This window comes from Hetaerina americana, unplaced genomic scaffold (assembly GCF_022747635.1).
Source record: "Hetaerina americana unplaced genomic scaffold, ioHetAmer1.1.p SCAF_96, whole genome shotgun sequence".
Taxonomy (NCBI): Eukaryota; Metazoa; Arthropoda; class Insecta; order Odonata; family Calopterygidae; genus Hetaerina; species Hetaerina americana.
In genome coordinates, this window is record NW_027287605.1 from 1,141,894 (window position 1) to 1,167,725 (window position 25,832).

The 25,832-nt window shown below is 43.7% G+C and overlaps 1 protein-coding gene across 1 annotated transcript; it reads right to left on the bottom strand.

Annotated features, from left to right (window-relative positions):
* Positions 1-231: 231 nt before the first annotated feature.
* LOC139699874 (F-box/LRR-repeat protein 14-like) lies at positions 232-9,634 on the bottom strand. Its single transcript, XM_071598300.1, has one exon. The coding sequence runs from the start codon at positions 7,304-7,306 to the stop codon at positions 5,552-5,554; it is 1,755 nt and encodes a 584-aa protein (XP_071454401.1). The 5' UTR covers positions 7,307-9,634; the 3' UTR covers positions 232-5,551.
* Positions 9,635-25,832: the final 16,198 nt, after the last annotated feature.

A 25,832-nucleotide genomic window follows, 5' to 3' on the forward strand; every position in this document is an offset into this window, starting at 1 on the left:
GTTTTCAGTAAAAACTACAGTTGAAAGATATCAATCCTCTACAGTAAGTGCAAAGAAACTTAATAATGTTACCACAATGTCCTCGAATATATATGTATCTATGAAAGCTGAGATGAGCCCGTTGCTTTCCTCGAAGATTAAAAGTAAAACGAAGAAGTCGTCGGATGAATCAGGCATAAACATATAAAAGGATTGATAAGAAAGGGATTACACAAATGAATGATAAGACAATTCTCATTTCGCAATGATGTCGTTTTTATATGTAGAAAGCACCTTCCTTTAATATGTACAGTTCATGTACTATATATTTTCATATGTCGAGCACACATGCGCCCGAGAAAATTTTTAGGTTTTCTCATTAGATCATTTTACATATATTGCGACAGATGACACTATATTATTAGAATTTATTAATGTCCGTCTCTTTCTGTCTTTGATGCTATTTGCCACATGGCACACTTAATCGCAACACTCACAAACACACCAAGTGTTCACATTTTCCACACGCACAAAAATCCTCATTCAAACCCACAATGCTAAATTATAATAATTATAATTATGATCACAATATTCTTCGTAGGCTCATCATCAAATTTTCCCTTCTTTCTCCGTTTCGCTCAACATTTGCATCCAACGCCCGCGTCTACTGCGGAGGGCCTTTTAACTCCTTTGGCTCAATGTAATCACTTAAGAGGATAACTCCAAAAACGTCATTCTTTGTCGAATGCAACAACAAGTTGTAAGGAAAAACAGGCAAATTAAAAAAAGAACCTGGGATAATGATCTTGATTTTTAGGACATTGCAAGCAAACAGAGATGGGGCTCTCTGCGCTCCATTTGTATGGTAAATAGCCTCATACAAGCATCATGGACACAGGTTGCCTCTTTCACCATAAGGACCAACATCCGCCTTGTTTCATTAAGTCCAACAACAAAACTCCACGTCAAAACATCTTCGAACAACATTGCAAACCACGGGAAAAATGTTTGGACTAAAGCTTTTTGGTGTGTAAACAAGTAAACAATAAATTCAGAAGGCATTTTTACACAATAACAATCTAAAAAAAAAAAAGGCCGATATAGCACTCTTTGAGACATGGGCTCATGATAATCAAGCCGCATGTTTCGGAAAAAAATTTCCACCCCTGCCAACTGCAAAGAAAGTTTTGGAAAGTTACAAAATACGACTTTAGTTTTTTGAGCGTTACTTTATTTTTCATTTCACTTTAAATACTTGATTCATTTTTTGATTCGTGTTTAGAATTGGTTATCCTTTGGCGGTAGAGTTTCTGAAAAACTAAACTCTCACTCGTTGACGATCATCAATTGCGCACACAACCATTGCCTTCCAATTTGAAAAATAAAATCTGTGGCAATCAACCCGCCCTCCATGCACTTAGCACTCGTGATGCGTCGTGCCATGTACTTACCCCCCCTCCCCAAAGCCAAAAGGCTGATGGTGAGATTTTTCGACCATGCTATTTGACTTAATTGGATTGAGGCATGGAGAGTCCCTTCGAAATGCCCTCCCAGAAATTAGAGTAGAAATTTTATTTTTGAACCCGGTTTACGATCGAGAGGAATGTACAACACTTGGATGGAAAAGCAGCTCCCTGAGTTGGAGATGTGACTGTTAATCAAAAAGAGAAAAGTAACACACAGCATTCCACAGTTGCTGGAAAAGTGCACGCACGGTATTCCGATTTATTAACCATTGTTGGTAGTAGACTTGATACTTCTGTCTCAAAAGAAAGAAACTTTGTTTTCATGCATGCATTATGTCAACTTGTTTGAATACCTTCGAGTTCTTGGACGGTTCGATAAAAAAACGAGTTGTTTCCCTGCTGATTGCTGAGGGCAATATAAACCATTGTATATGAGTAAATAAACCGAGTAACGAAAATTAGGACGAAAAAAGGAACAAATTACACAAATTGCTTTTGCATGGGGTGCCACTCCATAGCAATTTAATTCTCAAAACCTATAGGTCTATGGGGGAAAAACAACTCTCCTGATTTCTAATAGCCATCTGGAACAACTGGTACAACTGAAAAATAATGAGACCCATGGTACTTCTTTTATGAAAGCTCCTTAGGTACTCACAGTTGGTGAATTCGATAGATCCCTATTAAATAACGAGATATATGATTGCACTGGCTAATTTTGCAGTAAATTCTTGCTCTGCAAAACTTTACATATGGCATCGGATAATGATTCATGATACACTCACTTTATTTTAATTAAGTATGATCCTAAAGTTCAAATGGTAAAAAAACTCTTGCTCGGGAAATGATTTCCAACGTTTTATTAACGCAGAAAAGTTAATAATCGTATTGAATCTTTGAGCTGAGGAGATATCATCACCTTCAGACTATAGAAATTTACTTCAGAGGTATTATAGCATATTTTGCTCTTAGTATTCTACGCCGAATTCTAATACCAACCACAGTTATGAACTGGGAGACTGGTTGGATAGTTTAGGGTAGAGTTCACCTTATACCTAGCCCAGCGACGTGCAGAATTCACTCATCAGGGTAGGGGAGACTTCCTCTCCCTGAGCCTCCAATGGTTTTCTAGGAAGTTCTGGTAAACAAAAAATAACACAGCCCGGATGAAGCAGAGGTCTCCCTAGGCCCTCCGGTCAGTAGTCCAACCCCCTGGATTACGACATCCCCCCAAATATTAATAATATGGAAATATACAAACAGGCCACCCTTGTAAAATATTATATTTGCTAATCATGAATGATTGTTTTTAAATTTTTTTGGTTGCATAAAGTGATAGGTGAGATTATCTGATATGGAATAAAATGAAATTTGTGCGTATTATGAAAACTCTGATTGGCCTAGATCGTAATGCATGGTTTACTCTTTATTCTAACAACTTCGGAATTACTGTACCTGATTTTGCAGTCGGAATGTCTTCAAGGATTTAAAGTTGTGCGATAATATTATCAACGCTATAATATGCGATGATATTATAAATCCTAAGGGCACACCTTCCATTAATGAAAGGCAATGCTAAGAAATTCGGCCTTTGGTATCGATGCATGTGAAACATTTTTCTGATCGAAATAATACTCAAGACATTAACATTTGAATTTCAAAAGCTATTGCTAGATTTGCGTTGCATATACCGAACGATTTAGGCTGTCCAGTGAAAAAGTGATTTTATTAGGATACATTTGGAGCAGTGTTAGTTTATTTGTTTTGCTGAACTGAACTTTTCATGAATATAAATACGGCTAAAATATTCAATCAGCCAGTGTTTGGCTTTTTAGAGGATTGTATTAAATAATGAGCATGTCAAATATGAATTTAACACGTATACCATGATCATTACCGCATTGCCTCATAAGGGATTTTTTTCCATTGCCTTGATTTCTCCTCAGACACATTAATAGAAACTATAAGAAATTTGACATTTTTATGGTGGTTAAAATTCTTCGATTGACATTTTCAATAAGATCAATTTTCTTTGTGTCTGACCTGTTTAGTAATTTACGCCTTATACTTTTGGAAGGATGTTTCAACATTAAAATGTTAGATCTTTTCACTGACTCCACCGAGCGAACATTCGGATTATTTCATTTTGCAAATTTTCCCTCAAACAATGAGTCAATTTCACACGTCAAGTAGGATGTGGTACGAGGTGAGTTCTATCTACCATCAACTATCAAACCAATATTTGGATGAATCCCATGGAGTCCAAGATTATTATCATGGCAAAAATGATTTAATTTCATTCATGAGTTACTTTTATCTTGTCTAATTTGTAACTCAAATATTTGCGAAATTTAGATATCATTAAAATGGGACGGCCACATGTTAGACCTTTTTCTTTGATAGCAAATAAAAATGCATTTAATGTGACAATGTGAAATCAGGGGGAAGGAAATATAGCGGTCTGAAATATTGAAAATACACTACACAGATTATGATTAAGCCATAATATAAAAAACTACAGTAATTGAACAAGCGATTTCAACATTTCGTAGCATTGAATAAAAAGGGAGTACCTCAAACAGTTGATAAAATAGCAAAACCTATATCCGCCAAATATGGCGATGATATGAAATATAATTTGTATAATATATTCAATTTAGCGATGCATGTCCCTTTAGAAAGGATAAAATATAATCAGAAATGAGGCTGTCCAAGAACAATGCAATGCAATAAAATAGTTTTATAGCTGCATTTCCTACCTACAGTAGGCAACACAACAGTTTGGAGCAATTACTTCTCAGTCATTGAAATTGGCTGAAATATAACCCATGATGTTAAAATGAGAGAGAGGCAGGAATAATACTAATAACCAACTGTCATGCTAGAATATACCAACGGGTATTTACTGTTTAATTTAAAGTGAGGGAGGAACAGAATACTGAAAAACTGAGTACCTTACGTCGACTGGCGCAATTTCTGTTTAAAGAGAGACGGATTCAGCTTTTTGTCAAATGACAGACAAACATAACTTTCTTTTCGTTTAGAGACAGAGAATCAACTACAGTCAAATCTTCATAACAATGAGCTGTAATTCAGCTCAGAATGGAGCACATCAAAATGCCTCTTGGAAACCGTGAGCGAATTAAATTATTTTGACTAAAAATGGAATGAATGAATTTGTAATAAAAACACTCTGTTCACAGGCATATGGCAGAATATTGGCATGCATCTTGGCAGATCTATTTCCCATTGGAAAAAGAAAATGCTTAAGGTATATTACCAATATTAAGGGAAGAAACAAATAGATCTAGGATGCAAATCATAAGTAGAGTTAACCGCCAAGTGAGTGTGAACAGAGTGTAAGCAAACCGATCAACGAGGAAAACCAATAAATAACTAAATATCAGGGAATATTAAGAGTCGTATCATGTACCACCGAAAATATGTTTCGAATGATTTCGAATGGCCCTACCAACAACAGAAAACTTAATTGGCAAAATAAACGGGTACAATATACTACGAATTCAGAACACATCTCTGCTTTGGAGCCTAAAACTTTTCCATCAAAAAATTGATGACAAATATGGTTGAATAGACGTTCCCATAGTAACAGACAAAGATGAACAAATCTTTTTTTTCAGGAAACAATCGTATTTAATATTGTAACTCTTTAAAAAGAACAGCAACAAAATATCTGCAGTACAGCGATGCGAATTTTTCGGTACCATCCATTTCGTTTAAAAAATAAAGTTTTATTTGGAATTCGAATTATTTCCTTTAGGGTTGTTTGTAAAACATCATCATAACTAGGCCCCTCCCCCAGCCCCAAAACACCGCACCCTAATCCTCGGAGTCTCCTCCTCTTCATCCAAAAGACTCGGTCTCGAGCACGGCTATGCTTTAGAGATGCGGTAGAGCGAAGAACAGAAGCTCTCTTTTGCAAAGCTTTTTTTCTAACTCTTTTGGCCACGGCCACAGCCTCACCCACCAGCCTCTGCGCGGTCCTCCGCCATCGGCCATCGCATCCGGGACGTCGGCGGCAACCGACGGCGCTCCGTGTCCGATTCCTCCGCAGACGGCCCTTGCCGACCGCATCCCTCCGGTCTTCACCTGATGTGCCAGAGGCCGAGATTGAGCACCGATAATTTCGGGAGGGTCATGACCCTCTGAAGACCCGACGGGGTGATTCTGGTACACCCGTACAGATCTATACACTTCAGTCTCGTCAACCTAGACGCCACCGCGGCCAATCCCCTGTCCGTGATGCGCGAGCACTGACCCACGTTTAGGGTTTCGAGTTCTGTCAGCGTTTCCGCGACCCTCGCGAGGCCCTCGTCTGTGACCCTCCCGCAGGCCCCAAGGGAGAGGGACCTCAGGGCGAAGAGGCCCCTCGAAACGTGCCCCAGTCCGGCGTCGCCGATTTTTTCGCAAAACGACACATCTAGGTGGGTGAGAGGGGAGCAGGATCCACTGCTGGAGACGGGCGCGGACGAGGACGGCATCGCGGGAAGACCGGGGTTGGGAGTGGCGGGCAGACCCCCGCAGCCTTCCGCGAGAAAAGCCATTCCCGCGTCCGTCACATTGTCGCACGCCCGTAGATTGAGTTCTCGGAGCGCGGGCATGCGCGCGAGGTGCCGCAGCCCCGCGTCCGTCACGCTCACGCAGAAGGACAGGTTAAGGGAGCGGAGGGAGTGTCCGAGGCCAGCCGAGAGGTGCCTCAGAGCCTCGTCCGTCAGCCGCTGGCAGTCTTGGAGGCCCAGGTGCTCGAGAGATAGGCCGGGGGGATCGGCCAGAGCCATGGCCTGTGCCCCAGCGGCGCCCTCCGCGCCCACCCTCGCCGCTGCATCTTCGATGGCTGGCGGCGGTGTCGACCCCCGTTGTTCCTCGGCCACGCCCGCAAGATATGCGATCCCTTGGTCGGAGACGTGCCAGCACGAGCGAAGATCCAGTCGTCGAAGTTTCCTAAGACCGAGCGCCAACAGAAGGAGTCCCGCACTGGTCACGTGCCCGCACCCACCCAACCGTAGTTCCTCGAGGCGCGGCAGGTGGGACGCTATCCGTGCGAGGGACTCATCAGTGATCTGCTTGCAAAGCGAGAGGTCGAGGTATGTGAGGGATGGGAGTGGGGCGGCGCAGAGGGCATGGGCCAAGCCCAGATCGGTGAGGTTGTAGCATCCGGAGAGGGAGAGGGAGGTGAGGCCCGGGAGACCGGTGACCACGTCCCTAAGACCCCTCCGCAGACTTAACACTTGGACCTTTCGGATACCCCGCCTCGCCAGACTGGAGAAGAGGTGGACGTTGGAGGGTCCAGAGGCCGCCGCTCCGCCGTTGGGCCGCCTCAGGTGAAGGCGAGCCTCCACGCCCCTCCACACGCTGCGATGGTAAGCGGCATCCCTCCACGCCGTGCAGACTTGCGCCGCCCGACCTTTACCCCTAACGTCCAAATAGGAGAAGATAAGGGCGAGGATCTCAGGGTAGAGGCTGGAGATGTGGGTGCCCCGAGGCTCGTTCTGGTGCTGCTCCAGTAACGTGTCTGGAGGCGTGGAAGTTGTCTGTCGGGGCATCCCAGGGTGCTGGGCAGAGTGCTGGTGGAGCAGGGCAGGAGGGGCGGGTGAGACGGGCATGGTGCCGCCCCCGGCAGTCGTCGACAGGTGATGGAGCTGGTGGAGGTGGTGGTGACCGTGGTGTGGGTGGTGGTGTCCGTGGTGGTGGAGGTGCGGATGGTGGTGCGGGTGGTGTGGGAAGCCATAGTAGTGGTGCTGGTGACGGCCGCCGCCACTTCCGGCGCTGTGGTGCACGTGGGCCGAATGTCTGCTGCTGGCCACGGGCAAAACAGTGAAGAGCACTTGCCCTTCCTCCATCTCACGCCCCCTGCCGCCTCCAACCAGGCCCTCCAACCACTCCTCCACTGGGGGACTCAGGATCCCTTGCAGGAGGACGTCATCCTGCCCCTGCCAACAGCCTGAGAGCGACGGAAGGCTCTCCGGGCGGAAACACGCCGAGCAGACGGCCGCCAGCGACGGGCCTGATTGGGAGAGGGGCGAAAAGGAGGGGGGGAGGGGTGTAAACTTGGCAACGCTGGACGGTATCGAAAAACGTATACCTTGAGGGACGAGATGGGGGTCTTCTGAAGAGGAGATAACGCAACAAGGGAAGGAGGGTAAAAAACAATGGACAAGTCCTTTTTTTCTCTTCTTGGGAGAGTTTTAGATATCCACGATCACTTCCTTCGCCGCTGCGGCTGCAAATGCTTCCCACAGGGATCGCAGTGGTTTCTACACGGCGCGGGAGGTTTTAGCCGATGCGTGTGATTGTTTTACAGCGCTTCAAGTACGTGCGTGTTCACATGCACGCACCAAGAGATCGGCTGTACGTGGGCCGCGCATGTAATATCGCCAGCGGGCGTGTGGGAAGGAAGGAAGAGCACTTGCGCAACACTAAGCTTTTTTTGTGAAGGCGCTCTCTCTCTCTCTTTCTCCCTCCCTCTCTCTCCCTTGCGCTTTGGCTCAAGGATGCAGCGCGCCAGTCGCCCGACCGAGACTTCGTTCACATGAAGCGGGCGGCGTTTTATAATTATTTCCCTCGTCGATTAAACAGGGAAGATATATACTTGTTTGTCTGTGCGGCGGGGGAGATGATGGTAAGGATAGGAAAGGGAAAGGTTTCTTTTATTTCCTTCCTTGTTCCTCGCCGCCTACGGTGGTGGTCTTCGGTGGGTGGCAGAAGGGGAAAAAATGTCTATATCTCTCTCTCTCCCTTCTGGTGAGGAAGAGAGGAGGAACTCGGCGTATGTAGTATGCGAGAGTGTTTCGTATGGCAACAAGGAATAGGGGAGGGGAGTGGGGTGGCGGGAGGTGGGCTGTGGCGATGGCGGGGCGGTGCAGGATGGTGGGGGCGGGGGTTCGGGCGAGGGGGACTGTCTCCCCCCGAGGGCAGAACTACTCGCGAGAGAGAGAAGTCTGCGGAAGGTTTGAGTGGATGGGGGAGTGGGAGGTGGGGAAAGAATCGCTGTTGGATAGGACGGGAGAGTGGGGGGGAGGGAGATGAGAGGGAAGGGTTGTCACGATAGAATCACGTCTTCTTCTTCTACTCCTTCACACTCAGTTCCCCGTTTTCCTCCACTTCGACCTCGAGATCGGGAGTCTCGTCAAGGGGTGGGTGGGCGATTTCGAAGCAAAGGAAGGGATGCGGCGGGGGTGTACAAGCATACGAGAGACACCGGTCTTCCTTTCTCTTCGACTCGGCACACTCACAACAAACAAAGAAAAAAAACTAACACGGTCACTACCGCACAAAAAGGCAAAGCAGAAGGAGTGTATGAGTAGAAAAAAAAGAACGGGAGAGAGACGAAGAAACAACAGCTGAAGATCAACGCGCGAGAGGGTTTATTAATATTTATTTCCCTCTATTCCCCTCTCAGCCGCGAGGATAGCACTGCTCGGTGGGGGAGGACAACAGGACGTAGGCACACGAAACTGTCAATTTCAAATTTTTTTTCACCCTCACCGCCTCCTGGAAGAGTGAGTAGGGTTGAGGTGGTTTTGGTGGCTTTGTGTGGGGGCCTGCTGTGTTGCTCGGCGACACACAATTCCGTCCAGTCCGGCGGAATGGACTTTTGTCAACTTTTTTCTCCCGCCCCAGAAAACTTCGCTGCACTAAGCATAAAATGGCAACAAAACACTGTCACCCCTCCCCGTCACACGTAGTACGCTTAATTTTTTTTCAAGGACTCAGCGAGGGGGTGGGTACCAACGAAAAAAAGTGATAATACAAAGGAAACTGACGCACGTGACTTTCTCCCTCGATGTCGTATCCTTTCACCACGTAACACTACACAGACGGTCCTTGATATTATTGTATTCCTCCTCCCGGTTGCCGAAGTATTCGGGCCCAGTTTGTAATACAATCCTTTTCTTCGTCTTTACACGCACTTCTTCTCTGTGTACGCTTGCGATGATAACTCACTTTCCGTCGAAACCGAATCAGATTTCGAATAGAATTTAAAAAAATTACTTGCGAGGAGCGTTTCCTTTGCCGAGGGCCCCGTGCGAGAGGATTGCTGACGTTCCCGGGGCCCCTCGAGGAATCTGAAGTGCGGCTCCGGTGCAGGGCGAAGCTATTGCATCCGCCTCCGTAAAAGTTTAGCTCGGCGCCGCTTGGTCGCATGCGGGTACCTCCAGCTCGCTCGGTACACGGTCTCACACTGACTGCCTTCCGTCTTTCTATCGTCCCCGCCTCCCGACCCTCCCTCACTCTCTTTCCACCGCCAACCCCCTCTCCGCCCTCCCCACTGGTCGAAGCAGCGCCTGCCACCCCTCCTGGCCCCCCTCCACACACACACAAGAGTCCCTCCCGACCCTCACCCTCCCACGTCAACCCGCCCTATCCGCTGTGTCCCTCCCTCTCTCCTCGGCCGCCATCAACCGTTCCTCCCCCTCCCTCTCAGTCGCTCTCTTCCCCTCCCAACCCCATTCTCCCTTCTTCTCCCCTCCCCGAGACCCCTCTCTCGTTCCCCCACCCTTTCCGCCGTCGTCCTTCTCCTCCGCCCTTCGTCACGGTGTCTCCCTCCTTCCTTCCCTCCCCCCTTCACAAACTCCTCCTCCGCCCCTACCAACGGCTCACACAGACCCGTCCCTCTGCCACCCAACCTCCCTTTCCGTCCTTTTCCCTACGCCCCCACCCCTCCAAAGCCTTTCTCGTCCCCTTTATATCTTCCCCCTCCGTCTTCCCCTCCTTTTCTCTACCGTTCCTACGATTTTTTTCTCCTCTTTCTAATTCTCCTTTGCACACAATCCCTTCTTTACTCCCTCCAACCACCCTATCCTCCTTTTCGCTTCTCTCTCTCTTCTCCCCCGTTCGCCAAGAGCTTCCCCACCCCTACGCTTGCAGGCGCTGCTGTCGGCCCTCTTCCTTCCTCTCTTTCTCTCCCTCTCTCTCTTGCCTTTCACGCGACTCCTTATTTCGCTTCTCCATCTTCTTGGGCTTTTATCTTCTTCTCCTTCCACGTGAGTCTTCGCCATACTTTCCCTTTCTCTCCCTCCCTCTGCTCTCCTTTTCCCCCTCGCGACCCGCCTCCTCACGTGTGCACGTCTCAGCGGTCTCCCTCGTTTTCGGTCTCCGTTTTCGGAAGCCGCGGACGTCTGATTTTTCGCCCTCTCCATTTCTCCGTCCTTTTCATTATCCGTCTCCCTCTCTTTCACTCCCAACTGCCTCCTTTTTAAAACGCCTTTTCCATCCGCGAGACGGGAGTGTTCTTCCACCGCCGCCTGCGCCTACCACCTCCTACTCCTCATCCTCCCTTCGTCGCCCAGCTTCGATTTGCGCGAAGGCGGCCAAAAGAGCAGCGGCTATGGGAAGGAAGACGCCGCTGGGGCGAGCCGTGTGCCTGCGTTCGTATACATGGATGTGTGCGTGCTGTAGATCGAAGGGGTGGTGGAAAAAAGGAAGAAAAATAAAACATACAGATATGTAATGCATAACAATGTGGGATTATGTTTACATCATTTTATATAATATATATATACATATATATATACATATATATATACACATATATATATGTGTATATATATATATATATATATATATATATATATATATATATATATATATATATATATATATATAACCATAAACGCAATAATCAACCCGGAGGTCGGTTTGGTAGGTGATGGTAGAATTCACCCAGTACTAAGCCCGACAGGATGTGAAACTCACACATCAGGATAGGGGGGCTAGTTTCTTTCCATGTGCCGGCTATGGTTTCCCGGGAAGATCTGGTACCCGAAAAATTACAGAAGCTGCAGGTGCCGAGAGAGGCTGGGCCGGGAATCGAACCCCGGCCCCCCGGGCAGAGGAAGGTTGTTTCCTAGGGTTCCTTTTTCCTCTCTCTATATATCAACACTAATGTACAGAGAGAGAGCGCGTTAACTCCACAGTAAAAAAGAAAAGTTGAAGGGATGATTCCGCGATGAAGACCAAGAGGAAAGTAGAGAGAACAAAGTAAGGACGTAAACCAGAGAAGCTATCAGTAGGTGAGGGAATAATCACAGAAAAGAGAATAAGGGGCTCCGATGTACTAGTCATTAAATGTGTGTATGTGAGTGTTAAATGAGTGTTTGTGTGTGTGTGTGTGTGTGTATATAAATATATATAATTTTTGGACGGCACAATAGAACACAAATAAAATAGTAACACTTAAAAAGAGCACTCACATTGTAGATTGTCCTTTTAGGGGTTACTATTTTATTTGTGCTCTATTGTGCCGTCCAAATATTATACTACTCGTGTTAGTGTTTCTATATCATTGATATATTTAAATAAATAAATAAATATAAATATATATATATATATATATATATATATATATATATATATATACATCTACATAATACCTCGCAAGCCGCTGCAAGGGCGTGTGGCGGGGGGTATATAATGTATGTGTTTCTCCTTAAGTCGCCGAAACAGACAAGAGACTTGAAGCGCATGTGGTTCGCCAGGAAAAAGGAGCCCACGTACATATTTCTCAAATATCCCTCCTCAGTTCGTGAATCCGAGAGTGGATAGAGAGAAATAGGAAAAGAGATGACGAGCACTATGTGCGGTAATTAATAACGAAATGATCGGCAGTTAGCCTCTCTCGGGAAAGTGAGGTGCATTCGATCGCGTCAGAAATTGGGATGTCATCTAAAAATGTGCTCCGAAAATGTTAGCGCCGGGCTTATGTTCACTGTTCTGAGACATCACGGGGAGCCTCGTATGTGTGGGCAAATGGCCAAAATGCTTGATAAACGTGAAGGAAATACATAAAGTTTCTTTGTCAGCTGTCAATGATAGCAATATCCTTCCTCTTTTCAACCAGTACCAATAAAAAATTCAGGCGCAAATAATGAAATGTTACTCTCAAACTATATACAAAGTAATTATTGTTGTTGACATCAATTAAATTTAACACACGTGGGTTAGTGACCACCCGTGGTATTGACCTAACACCCCCCGCCACACACCCTTGAGGCGGTTTGCGGGGTATTATGAAGATGTAGATATATACACTTGGAGACTCATAGTCCACCGGATTAGAAAGTGGAAGAGGGATGCCTTAAATTTTCGAGAAAAATTCGACGGTTTTTCTCTTATACGATACTCGGTTAGTCAAGTTTTCATCATAGTTCTTCGAATAAATCGCATAATTATTTTAAAATAAAAGAAAAGGTGAACGAGACGTAAATTATAAATTAGCAGGTAGCGAGTTAAGTATTACAGAGCAGGTCAAATATTTGACTGTTACCCTAACATGAAACTTTTCACAGGGAATATCCTCAGAAGAATATGCGGGCTGGCCTCAGAGAAGCTAGGTTTATTAGATCGATTCTAGAAAAATTTATTGACAATGTATTGGGAAGGCTTTAGCTAGGCCGTATTTGAAAGAATTTGATAAGTATATTGGGTCCATGGGAGAAAAACGGTAATTAAGTAATTATTCTAGGTGCATAGAAAACCCCCTAGGTTTGTTAAAAACAATTAGGAGGAGAGAGTAACTGTCACGGGCGTGCTGAAGGAATTAAGTTCGACATCGACTATCGATACAATTATCCCGCGGTCCACCAAATATTTTGTAGCAGAGGGTGCAAGCACCAGGTGGGAAGGGCAAGTGACGAAGAATATGGGAGAGGAATGGAAAAGGGAAAAATATTCAGGGCAAAACTGTGTTGGTAGCCTCACAATCCTCGAAGAGAGCCGGCAAGACTTTTAGACAGGTGCATGACGCCTAAGTTTTCTCGCGGTACCAATAGAGTATTATGAATCCCAAATATATATATATATTAGTACAATACTTATTGCCAAGTTTTTTTTTCATAACCTCTTGGTACCTTGGTTGGTGCATTAGAACAATACGTTGGTGCATTAGAACAACGGAATAAAATTAGACAGACGGCAGATGCAAGTACTCGTTCTTCCTTCGCACGATACACAACCATAACAAAATCAAACCAAAGAGTCCGAAAAAAATAAATTAACTTGAATACTGAATTGTAATGAATTAGTTTGAATCAACAATTATCGCCTTATGCATAGGCATGCATGTGCACGAATGTGTCTGTTTATGAGTTAAAGTATATTCAAATAAACGTACTGACTAATACTTTGGAATGTATGGCTGGTGCCCCTATACTCCCCCGGCATACGCCTTTGCAGCGGCTTGCGGGGTATTGCGTAGATGTACGCCCTTGCTCCGGGAGAACTGAAAGGGCCTGTTGGCCGCCTGCAGGGATACCTCGTAGACAACAGATGATGGGCATTGGGGTTATCTCCAGGTCTGTTGAAAGGACTGAAATGTTGGTGGCTATAAACGTTATGATGTATACGAAATATCGACATCACTGGTGAAAAATAGGGTTCATTATATCCGTCTAAGTTGAACAAAATAATCAGCTAAAATATCGGACTTCGGCAAAAAGTTGGAAGACTCAATATTTTCATCGCTCCTAAAAGAAACATTCACATACACAAGCTTTCAAGGGATTCTTCAAAGGAGGCATGATTTGGGAAAAGGTTTAGTTATAAACAGTAGACGTTCACTTTCCTAGTCCCAATAAACATTTCCCAACTCGTAGAAAAACATATTTGGCCATCACTTAAATGCTATCTCTAATTGTTTGTAGAGAATTTTATTTTTTTGGACTAATTCATTTATTTTGCTGTTTATTTGCAATATAATTGCCGAACATAGTATAAAATAAGACATTAACTGCCTGAGCGTCATTAACGGAATCTCCTGCTCTTGGTAATCAAAATAGAAATCAATCAAAAGCGAATCTTCTCTTCCCTAACGATTCAGGTGTGACACCCCTGACGGGACACATTTATTCGAAAGATCTTGAAAGAGTAGGAGCGCTAAAACGTTTGTCTTCGAGTGTGAAACAATGAAAGCCTTATTCAGAAAATGCCTGAGGGCAAAGCACCTCAAAATATTCTTATTTTGCGTGGTTTGTGACGCGCAAGGGAACGAATGTAGGCCTCGTGGTCTCGGCCCATAGCAAGAAGGAAAGATGCCCGAAAAATTTATAATTCTTCCCGCTTCCCTCCTCCCTTCCTTTCCCTTCCCTTCGTGTCTGGAAAGTGGAGTCTCCGAGAAACTCACACACACGCTTGTCGAATGCATCGAGCTTAAAGAGGGATGGATGAAGAAGGAGGAAGTAAGGACAGGCGAGGAAGAATGAGGGAGAATGGAGGGAGAAGAGAGAATGCGCGTCCCTATTTGGGGATGGGGAAATTCTGAAAGGAAGGAAGAGGGGGGGGCGAGGGAAGGGGCTAGGGGAGTGGGACCCACCTCCTCCTTCCCCTTCCGCCTGTCCCCCTCCAGAATTCCTTTCGCCCTGCACCACCGGGGAGAGGAATGCCTTGGGGTTACGTCGGTGGCCCTGCCTTTCCCCTACCGTTCCCCTCACCCCCTTCCCCGGCACCATTCCCTTCTTTTTGGCCCTTTTTGGGACTCCTGGAGTTCGTGGAAATACTTTGGTCCACCCCATCCTCCCCTTTCCTTCCCCTCCCCTTTCTAACCCTCCCCACCCTTCTCGCCACCCCTTTCTTCCTCTATGTATATATGCATGCAAGTACGTTATGAACGGGCCTCAGTTTCGGAAGGCCTTCGTTTGCACCGTCGTATAGACCCGCACCGACCGCGCGCTAGAGCCCTGGCTCACCTACTGCAGTCTACTCCCTTGGTGCAAGGCCCCGATTCCGCCAATGGCTGATGATTTCAAGCCATTTAATCAGAAGACACCTCCTAGTCTTGTAATTTAGATCCGCATGTTTCAGCACCGAGGTCTCGCAAATTATTCGTACTCCTACATACATTGGTCGCTCGGATCATGCATATAAAATTCGGGAAATAGATGCCAGAACTAGCCAACTCAAGGACTCCTTCTTCCCACGGACAATACGGGATAGGAACTGCAGGGTTATAGATGGCAAAAATTCCACTTGCCACCCTCAGCGTCTAAAAAATGATTAGTTGTATTTAAATGCATGCTCTTCCACTAACCTTATGTGTTTTGCTTTAATAACCCATTCTTTCCGAATTACCTTATTAGTGCCCTGTTCATCTGTTTTTAAGTTTCCCTTTCAGTCCCTCGTCCCTCTCCGCGGGGGCAAATTCCTGCTACCTGCAACGTTCAACGTTGGGTCGCATTCCCTGCCTTTTAGAGACTCTTTGGGGGTAGAGTGTTTCGTGGTGCATTTTCATGTGGTGTTTCAATTTCTTGCTTGTTGTGTCCTGGCTTCCGTGTTGTAGGATCGCTTTCGTGCTGCATCATGGGGTGCAGTTTTTTAGTTGTTTTGCGGTATATGTGTTTGCATGAGTATTGGATGAAGGGATTTTTGCATGAGTGTGTTCGCTACTGTGGGTGTAATTTTCCGTGTTGTTTTTTTTTTTGGCATGTGGTATTTTTCCTTTTTCATCTACATCTACATCTACTCAATACCCCGCAAGCCGCCGCAAGGGCGTGTGGCGGGGGGTGCTAGGACACCACCCATAATTTAGAAAAGAACAATAATTAAAAAAAAAAAAATCGCATGCAATAACGACAAAATCATATATAAAAAAAAAAAAAAAACATGGCATACATTCATGCATGAACACTTACACCCCACACACATGCAAACACTCAAACTACCAACTAACATACACATGCACCTGAAAGTATACCTAACATCTCTATAGTGTTTAATTTTGTTCCGACTTGTAAATTCAAAGTTTTTAATATTTCTAAAGTGACTTCGGTTTCTTGCTATTATGATTACTGATTGTTCGGGGAAAGAATGAGTATTTGTACCTATCTGTCTTGGAATCTATCTCCCTTAGTTTATCTTTGTGGTCTGATCTACCTAAGTAGTGTGGGGCCATTATAATTCCTTCAGTGTCATATTTAAACTCGTTTGTTCTGAACCTTTCTAAAAGTCTAAGCCTCGCTTGTTCTCTCCGCACTTCAAGTGGTTCCCAGCCTAAATCCCCTAAGAGACCTGTCACACTTGTGTTTTTATCATAACAATTTTTAACAAATCTAGCGGATTTTCTCTGGACTTTATCTAATTCTTTTTGCCAAATTTTCTCCCACGGATCCCAAATACTTGCGGCATATTCCAAATGAGGTCTAACTAGAGCAAAATAACACCTCTCTTTAACTTTTTCATTACATTTCCCCACCACCCGTTTTATGAAGCCAAGTTTCTTTAAAGCTGATCCGCATATTGTCCTGATATGTGCTCCCCATGAAAGGCGTGGTGTTAGAACAACCCCCAAATATTTAACTTGATTTGCCGTAGTCAATACGGAACCCTCTATTTTGTAGTTTATATCCTGTTCCTCGCTTCCTTTATTCCAAAATTTCAAAACTGCACATTTATCTATATTAAGTGTTAATCCCCATTTATTGCACCATCCCGAGATATTGTCTAAGTCTCTAGAGAGTAGCTCGCGATCTAGTTGGCTCCTTATTTCCCTGTATATCACCGTGTCGTCAGCAAATAACCTTAGATTGCTACTAACGTGTGTGCTTGAGTCATTTATGTATATTAAGAACAGAAGAGGCCCTATTACACTTCCCTGGGGGACGCCCGAAGTAACATCTCTCTCCGTTGAGCACAACCCATCTATGACTACTATTTGTTTGCGGTTTGACAAGAAGTCCCTAATCCAATTAATTATTTTCTCATTGATCCCATAGTATTTAAGTTTGTGTAACAATTTATTGTGTTGGACTTTGTCGAAGGCTTTTTTGAAATCCAGGAATACTGCATCGACTTGGGTGTTGTTTTCTCCCGATCTAAGTATATCGTGAATGAAGAGACCAAGTTGTGTTTCGCAAGATCTGCTTTTCCTAAATCCGTGCTGGTTGTGGATTAGTATTTTCCTACTATCAAGAAATTTCATAATGTTAGTGACAATAACGTGTTCCAATATTTTACAAGAGATCGATGTTAAAGAAATGGGTCGGTAATTTGTTGGTTTATCCCTATCGCCGCCTTTATAGATGGGAGTTATATGGGCTAGCTTCCAGTCGCGAGGCACTGAGCCTTCTTCTATCGATTTTAGAAAAACAATATGTAAAAATGGGGCAATGTCGTCAGCTAATTCCTTTAATATTCTAGCAGGTATTTCTTCCGGACCAGGTGCCTTGTGTGCTTTGATACTACGGTTGGTGCTTTTTACGGTTGGTGACCTAACACCCCCCGCCACACGCCCTTGCGGCGGCTTGCGGGGTATTATGTAGATGTAGATGTAATATGCGCCGAAGGATGGATCTCACCAATGGCAAATTAAAGTACTCGTTCCTCCCTCATACAATTGATGACCGTATTAAAATCAAGCGTAACCACATCTACATTTTTTTTGTATAACAATTATAGGCTTAAACTTGGTATACTTTTTCCATCGTGAGGTTTGGATAGAGTGACATTTTTGATGCAGAAAGCTGAATTTAAGGTTTTACTCGAGCTCACGCGGCTTTTGGATTTTTGGGTCATTTATGTATGTTTATAAATGTACAAATATTTCTTAAAAGTAATGTTCAAAATCATTCTACATTAACACAATGCATATACGTGTAGCGGGGAGTGTTAGGCCACCACCCGTGGATGCAAAATAATTAGTCCATAAATACACTAAAAATGCATTTTGGCTCATATACAACACTCGTGCACATGCATACCTATGTGCATCATGCAATAATTGTTGGGTTTGACCAATTTGTCAAATAGTAGTTACTTAAATATTTTCAGGCTCATTAGTTAGATTTCTTTAATATTTCTCTAATTATTTCTTTAAGTGGATAATGTCTCCTGAGTATTTATTGGTTCGCCATTTATCGTGTTGAGTTTGCAATAGAATCATGAAAAGACGCATAACCGCGCCTCATTCTTTTATTTATTATTTGATACTGATTAATCAATTCCATTTCCCAGCCAGTTATAAGATAATCAATGCTTAAATTTATTAAAGACTGCTCATTTTTCCATGTTACCCACTTCACGATGAAGGTGATTACTGCCTTTTGCAGGAACGCCTCATGTGTTATGAAGACGTTCGAGACGACTTACTATTTCCAATTCTCTCATTCCCCTTCGTTGGCTGAAAATAAAAGGGGAGAGATTTTCTTTTCCTCGGTAATGCATATGGTACAGGTATCAACCGTTGGTCAGTCATTATGTATATCCAACTTCAGGAACCAAAGGATCATTTAATTTTTTCACTGTCATGAGAAGTAGTTTATCAAGGCATCATCGTCTTTATATTTAAAACAACTATTATGAGAAAAACAAATTTGCACTTTTACACAGATTTATTTGCAGCGTACAACGCGCTTCAGTTCATTTGATTCAGTTGTACGTCACAAATCAATCAGTGGAAAAGTGCAAACTTGTTTTTCTCATAATGACGAACTTCCACTACATCTCGCCTGAATCTTTTGGATATATTTAAAATGACGTTCAATTTCCAATGGAAAGAAAATCACGAGAATGTATTTGGGCAACCAGGAGAGTTCTTTCGATTGGTATGCCTGTTTACTCCAGTAATAAATTAGTAGTTAAATATTATGAATAACTCGCAGATTTATAACTGCCACCGTTGAATGGTCTAACCTGATGCAAATTTTATTGGGTTATCTCTTATCGAGGCCAGATTTCTAATTGGTTTTAAAAAATTACCTAAACAATCTTGCAAAGAGAACAATCCTGACTTAGATTTGTGGCAAGGTTCAGAAAAGTTCGAGTTTAACGATGGCATATAAGGAATTATTACTGCCCTGCTCTATTTAGATAGTTTACACCACAAAGATTAGGGAGATAGTACAAATCGACACAAATATTTGTTCTTTCCCCGGACAATAAGGAATCATTTTAGTAAGAAATCAAAGTCCTTATAGAAATATTAAAGGCATTTATTTTACAAGTCAGGAAAAGATTAAACGTTGCATAGATATGAGTTTTACTTGTGGGTACATGAATATCTTAGTTCATAGTACATGCATTTTCGTGTGTATACGTTAAAATGGACACATACGTCTCTGAGGTAGTAGAATGGCATGAATTTCTTCGGTTTTGCAAGTGGTTTTGTTATCTTTTACGGATGACATCTACATCTACATCTACATAATACCCCGCAAGCCGCCGCAAGGGCGTGTGGCGGGGGGTGTTAGGTCACCAACCGTAAAAAAGAAAAATACCACATGCAAAAAAAAAACAACACGGAAAATTACACCCACAGCAGCGCACACACTCATGCAAAAATCCCTTCATCCAATACTCATGCAAACACATAAACCGCAAAACAACTAAAAAACTGCACCCCATGATGCAGCACGAAAGACATCCTACAACACGGAAGCCAGGACACAACAAGCAAGAAATTGAAACACCACATGAAAATGCACCACGAAACACTCTGCCCCCAAAGAGTCTTTAAAAGGCAGGGAATGCGACCCAACGTTGCAGGTAGCAGGAATTTCCCCCCGACCTCGACCTAACACACTTCGCTACGGCGGCTTGCATGGTATTATGCAGATGTAAAATTATTTGATTTTTACAGATCGTGAACACTTATGAAGAGAGTATACAGTTTTTAAGCCCTATGAGGTACAAGCTAAATTACTAAATGCGCCTTTGGACTTATTTTCGACAAATTATGAGACGCCAATTTTTTAAACTAGAAATTTTGACTATTTCTTCCAAAATTTTGTTACAAAATTATTACAACCCTTATGTAATATTCCACATGATATTAGTTTTTGTGGATGAAACATATTTCTACAAAGTATATCCATCATTTTTCTGCTGATAGTCTCTCACTGCCATAAATCTTGTAAAAAATCTTGGATTGTCGATGTCAATTTTTATCGAAACTAAACAGAAAAGACGCTTTTTTGTTGAACTCAATTGAAAGAGTTAACTAAATACTATAAATACTGAAAATGGCATGCACTTGACATCTAGATGGAACCTCGGTAAGGAGTTACATTAAGGCTGAGGATGATCCACCAATTTTGCGAAAATTGTTTCACGGGAGGGCAAGAAGCGTGACGGGGTTATAAAAACGGTAGGAATATCTCAAAGTCAAAGATAGTTTGCGAGACAATTTCTAAGAGTAGTCCGACGGGTACTGGGCAATTAGGGTTTACTTCCGACCGAAAACCATTTGTCGCACGCTCTCTTTGCGGCTTTAAGTTTGCGATGCAAGTGATGCTTATATTCCTGTTTAGGACATTGAATTTTACTTGAGACCGTTTGAACTAATATTCTGCTTACGTTATTTTCTAAAAACATTTAAACAGTGTGACGCATGGTAGTCCGGTAGGTAGAGCGTTCGATTACTAAGTGCTCAGGTTTTATTCCCGAGGGCTCCTCTGGGTACCCTTCTTCACCTAAGCTGTTTGATTTTTCCAGTAGCAAATCTTCCGGAGAAACCACAGGTGGCCCAGTGAAAGGAATTGGCCCCCCTCCCTTTATCTCTATACTACATAATACCCTGCAAGCCGCCGCAAGGGTGTGTGGCGGGGGGTGTTAGGTCCTCAACTGCAAAAGGGAACAAAACCACATGCAAACCTCTACCTACAGTGGCGTATACAATCAGGCAAAAATCCTTTCAAGTTATACACATGCAAATACACTATCAGCTGACAAACAATTGTACCTTAGGATGCAGTAATAAATTTATCCAATGACTTGTAAGCTCGATTTTGACAAGTAAGAAGCGAAATTCCACTACCACAAGGACTAGCAAAATACAACAATCTCCTCCTCCAAAGACACCGGTAGGGAATGTTTCTGATGTGCAAATTTCTCACGCCGATGGGCTTAGTATAAGATGAACTCTACCCTCACCTATCAAACCGACCTTCCGGTTGATAACTGTGGTTTGGTTTCGAAAATGGAGGCAGTTCCTGCTTACCCCTTATTCTCTTATGAAAGGGGCGTGCATCAGGGAAACGTATATCAGTCTAAGTCAGACGTAGAAACTGGACTCACTTTATTACAACGGTGACGAAATTTCCAGTGTTTAGGTTAATCCTGTTTCCTCTACAATCACATGTAAATTTCCGTTTAAATTAATACCGGTATTCCTTTATGTTCTTAATGTTTTTTGTGAATATGCATTGATGCATATATACTTCCCTAGAATTATGAGTAATTGAAATAAAATGTGTTTTTGAGTTATTTACAACGATAAAGTACAGTCATATTACTGCAGTGAACTCTTGCAAACATATCTAAAAAATTGTCGATGCATATTCGTCATTATATTAGCAGAATTTATTCGTTTCTCTTATCGCGTCCCACAATTTTAAAGCAATTGATTTGGAATTTTTAGTACCTTAATATGGCGTGACAACATGCTAAGATTATGAATGTAATTAATTTAAAATATTTCTTCTTACTATAATGAAAGAACCCCGCATCTTACCGTAATTGCGGGAAATGTTCTTCAGTGACTTAAAATGACCCGATGAGTAACTTATTTATAGCGGTTAATTCGTTTATCTACATCTACATCTACTTAATACCCCGCAAGCCGCCGCAAGGGCGTGTGGCGGGGGGTGTTAGGACACCACCCGTAATTTAGAAAAGAAAGAGAAAAAAAACCGCATGCAATAACCACAAAATCATATATCCAAAAAAAAAAAAACTTGGGATAAATTCATGCATGAACACTTACACCCCACACACATGCAAACACTCAATCTACACTTTATTGGGAGGGATATGCAACCAATCGTTTCTTACGAATCAAAATCTGCATTGGTTTTATGAGAGGATCAAATAAAAAAAGCTATCTAAACTAAATTAAAATGGTTTCACTCGTACTCTTCCAGACATGAATCAATTAAGTCGAGTATTTGTATTTTATAAAAATGATTTTTCCGCTACGATCTCCTGACCAGAAAGATAATACGAAGAAAAAGGAAAGTCTATTAAAAGTCTTATCTTTCAATGAAACCCATTGACTCCTGAACCTTTCATGATATATGGTGGCCGAAGTGCTCGCTCAATTTACTTAAATCCAATGATTTTATTCTTAATCACAGGTAGAAGTTGCAAGAGTACTAAAAATAATCGCATTCTTCACTACTTCGAAATCAATCATAGCTCATCGCCAGAAGCAGATTAAATTGGGTGGATCAATAGCATTGTTAAATTAAAGAAATGGTAAAGGTTGTGAAGAAAGCCGTTTGGTTTGCAAAATTATTTACGAGAGGAGGATAAATGTGATGCGCATGTTGGAGGAATTCGGTCGGGAGGGCTTTGATTCAAGAAGAAAATAGGACAAACTTAGGCGTTTAAAAAGTAACACGACACCCGAATTTCCTTTTAACATCGGGGTATTTTTATGACGCCAAGTTATATTGCTAGTTTTGATCACTGAATTTAAATTTAGAAAAATAGACAAAGTACCAACAAATGTAAGTACTCGTTCTACCCTCACATCAATCATAAAACCGAGCACAACCATTCGAATATATTAAAATGCACGTATGAAATAATATTTGTGTATACGAGTATTTGACAGGTGTCCCGGCATTCACCAGCGCACACCTTTGCGGTTGTTTTCTGTGCATTGTGCATAAGTAGATGTTATTATTTGAATTCCTTTATCTATGAAAAATGCTTATAAATTATCGTTACGTAACACCATGAAGGTGGTGTTTTCCAATGCTATTCACTAAATCATAATACCCTGAAAGCCCGCTAGAAGGTGTGTGGCGGGGGGTGTATCAATATCGGGCATGCATAGCACACGAACACAGAAATTCACGCTCAAAGCATGTCGAATTTACGCAACTACATTGTTGGCAAAATCACTTTCTGTTCCCTGGAATATTAATTAAAATGATTAGTTATCCTTGGTTGAGTTGATCCTCTTTTGAAGTAAAGCCTAAAATTTCGTCGTAATTGTAAGCCGGGTGCTCGAAGTGAGCTATAGCCTAAATACCATATGTCTATACTGCGCTTTGAAATTATTCTGACGAGCCTAAATATATCGATTTGTTTTGTGGGAAAGGAGACCTGCAGGTCATTCTTACTACGAACTTGGCGACGTTAAGGGAACTAGCAGATTCGTTAACAAACGGAAAAGGCTCGAGAGCCTTCCTTCGCTTCCCTCTCTCCGTTCAATGCACTCTGCAGGACTCCCGAAAGTTGGATCCTCCGTTCTGCTCACGTGGTCGCAGAAAAACCTCCTCCTTCTGCCCCTTCTCCTTTGGGGGCTCAACCCGTTCTTGAGAGGGAGACTCGGAAGAGGTCCCAATTTCGCCCGAAACCTTTGGACCGATCCCTCCCGAGTCCTAGGGCCCATCCTCCCCTTTCCTCCCCCACCGCACTGCCGCCACCCCTCTTTCCTTGTTGTCCATCAATCTTCCCTCTCCCCTTAGTGCCGTTTCCTTTCCCTCCACCCTCCTCTTATCCCCACCCCGTCTCTCTCCCCCGTCTTACCCCCTCCCCCCCACCTCCTCCCTCTGAGAACCTTCCTCCGTCCCCATCCTCCCGCCCCTCATACGCACGCACACATGCGAGCATGCACGCACGCACTCACACACGCACGCACGCACATAGTAGGGGCGTGGAGGGTGGGAGATAGAAGGGAGCCCTTTTTCTTTCCCTTCCTCTCTCTCTCTCCCGCCCCTCCTCCCCTCGGCCCCTCGCATTCCCCCTCCCTCACACTTCCGTCCTATCCCTTCCCACCCACCCCCTCCATTCTGTCAGCTTCTTCTTCCCCCACCCCCCGCATCCTTCCCCATCCCTTCTACTACTTCAAAAATCCCACCACGCACACACTAACGCACATGCACACACAAACGCACGCACCACAGTCCCTTTCCCTCCCTCCTCCACCACCTGCCTTCTCTCCTCCTCCCCTATCCCTCCTCCCTCCAGATACCACCACCACCACCGGCAAAACCAGACTTTAAAAGCAAGGGGGGGAGAGAGGGAGGGAAAAGTAGGGAGGGAGTGTGTGAGTTGCTTTGGCCTCTTCCCCTTTAAGCCCACGCTCGGCGGGGCCAAGAGAGAGAGAGAGGGAGAAGTTGCCTCTGCTCTCTATCTATATTCCTCTACTTCCTCGCAGCTCATAGTGCAGTGGCGTAGCTTGGATTTCGTTCAGGGAGGCGCTATTTTCCCTTCGTAGGAGACCTTCGAGATATTCGGAGAGGGCCCAGCCTTACGAAAGGATCTGTAAAATACGGAGAAAATCCTGTTTCAGTTGCAGTTGTAGAGAATTTGTCGGGAGGGATCGCAGTGCGCCTTGGGCATAAGGACCGATTTAATTGCCCATATTGCATCGTGCCGATGGCATATTATAGAAGGGAATTAAGGTTGAGACTCTTACAATGCAATGACATCGATGTTTTTGGGAGTTTCAAGGACCTACTAGTGAACCTTCAGGAACCATTTGTTATAACTAGTCTCACCCAACACATATGTATGAATGTTAAGTATTCATTTACATCTACATAATATCCCTCAAGCCGCCGCCAGGGCGTATGGCAAGGGGTGTAAGGTCACCACCCGTAAAAAGGAACGATTTATGTTTTCATTTCGCCTGTGACATTTTACACAAAAGTGATTTTAACTATGCCTTACCCCAAATGCCTTCGCAAAGACGTGTGGTAGAGGGTGTTAGGTTTCAAGGAATTCTGCTTCTACTCCACTATTAATATTGTACCCCGCGATCCAATGAGTCTTAACGGTGTCATAAGAGCAATTATTTTTTCCTTGGGAAATAATTAATAATTATTTACACCTTGTAATACTAAATCTGATGACACGCTAGTCAAGGGGTAGAGCGTCGGACTAGACCGGAGGGCCCGGGTTCGATTCCCTCCTCTGGACACCCTCAGATCCACCCAATTTTTGTGGTTTTTTTCCGGTACCCGATCTTCCTGGGAAACCATAATGGGCACAGGAAAAGGAACTGGCCCGCTTACCCTGATGTGTAAATTTCACAAGTCGTCGGGCTTAGTATTGGGTTAACTCTACCATTGCCTGCCAAACAGACCTTCGGGTCATTTATGGTACTCATGGCTTTTTTAAATACTTATTCTACAAAGAATATATTTTCGGTTCATGATAAGATGTAGACGGAGAATTTTAAGCTTGCATCAGATTTTAAGTGACTTATTATGTGCACTGTGAACATCGCATCCTTATTTTGGATTCAATAAGTCATAAGGCTAGAATGGCATGGTAGTTGTAGTTTTTATGGGAGGCGACTGACAGCTGATGCCATTTGCGCCATAGGGATGGACGGGAAAGGATTAAGGGTGGAGAGAAACCCTGCGTCGGCATTGGCCTGCTCTTCACGAAAGGCGCCAAGGGCAACGACTGGGGCTGGTAGTT

Coding starts and splice junctions, on each gene's coding strand:
- LOC139699874 (XM_071598300.1), bottom strand. CDS start 7,306: ATGGAGGAAGGGCAAGTGCTCTTCACTGTTTTGCCCGTGGCCAGCAGC.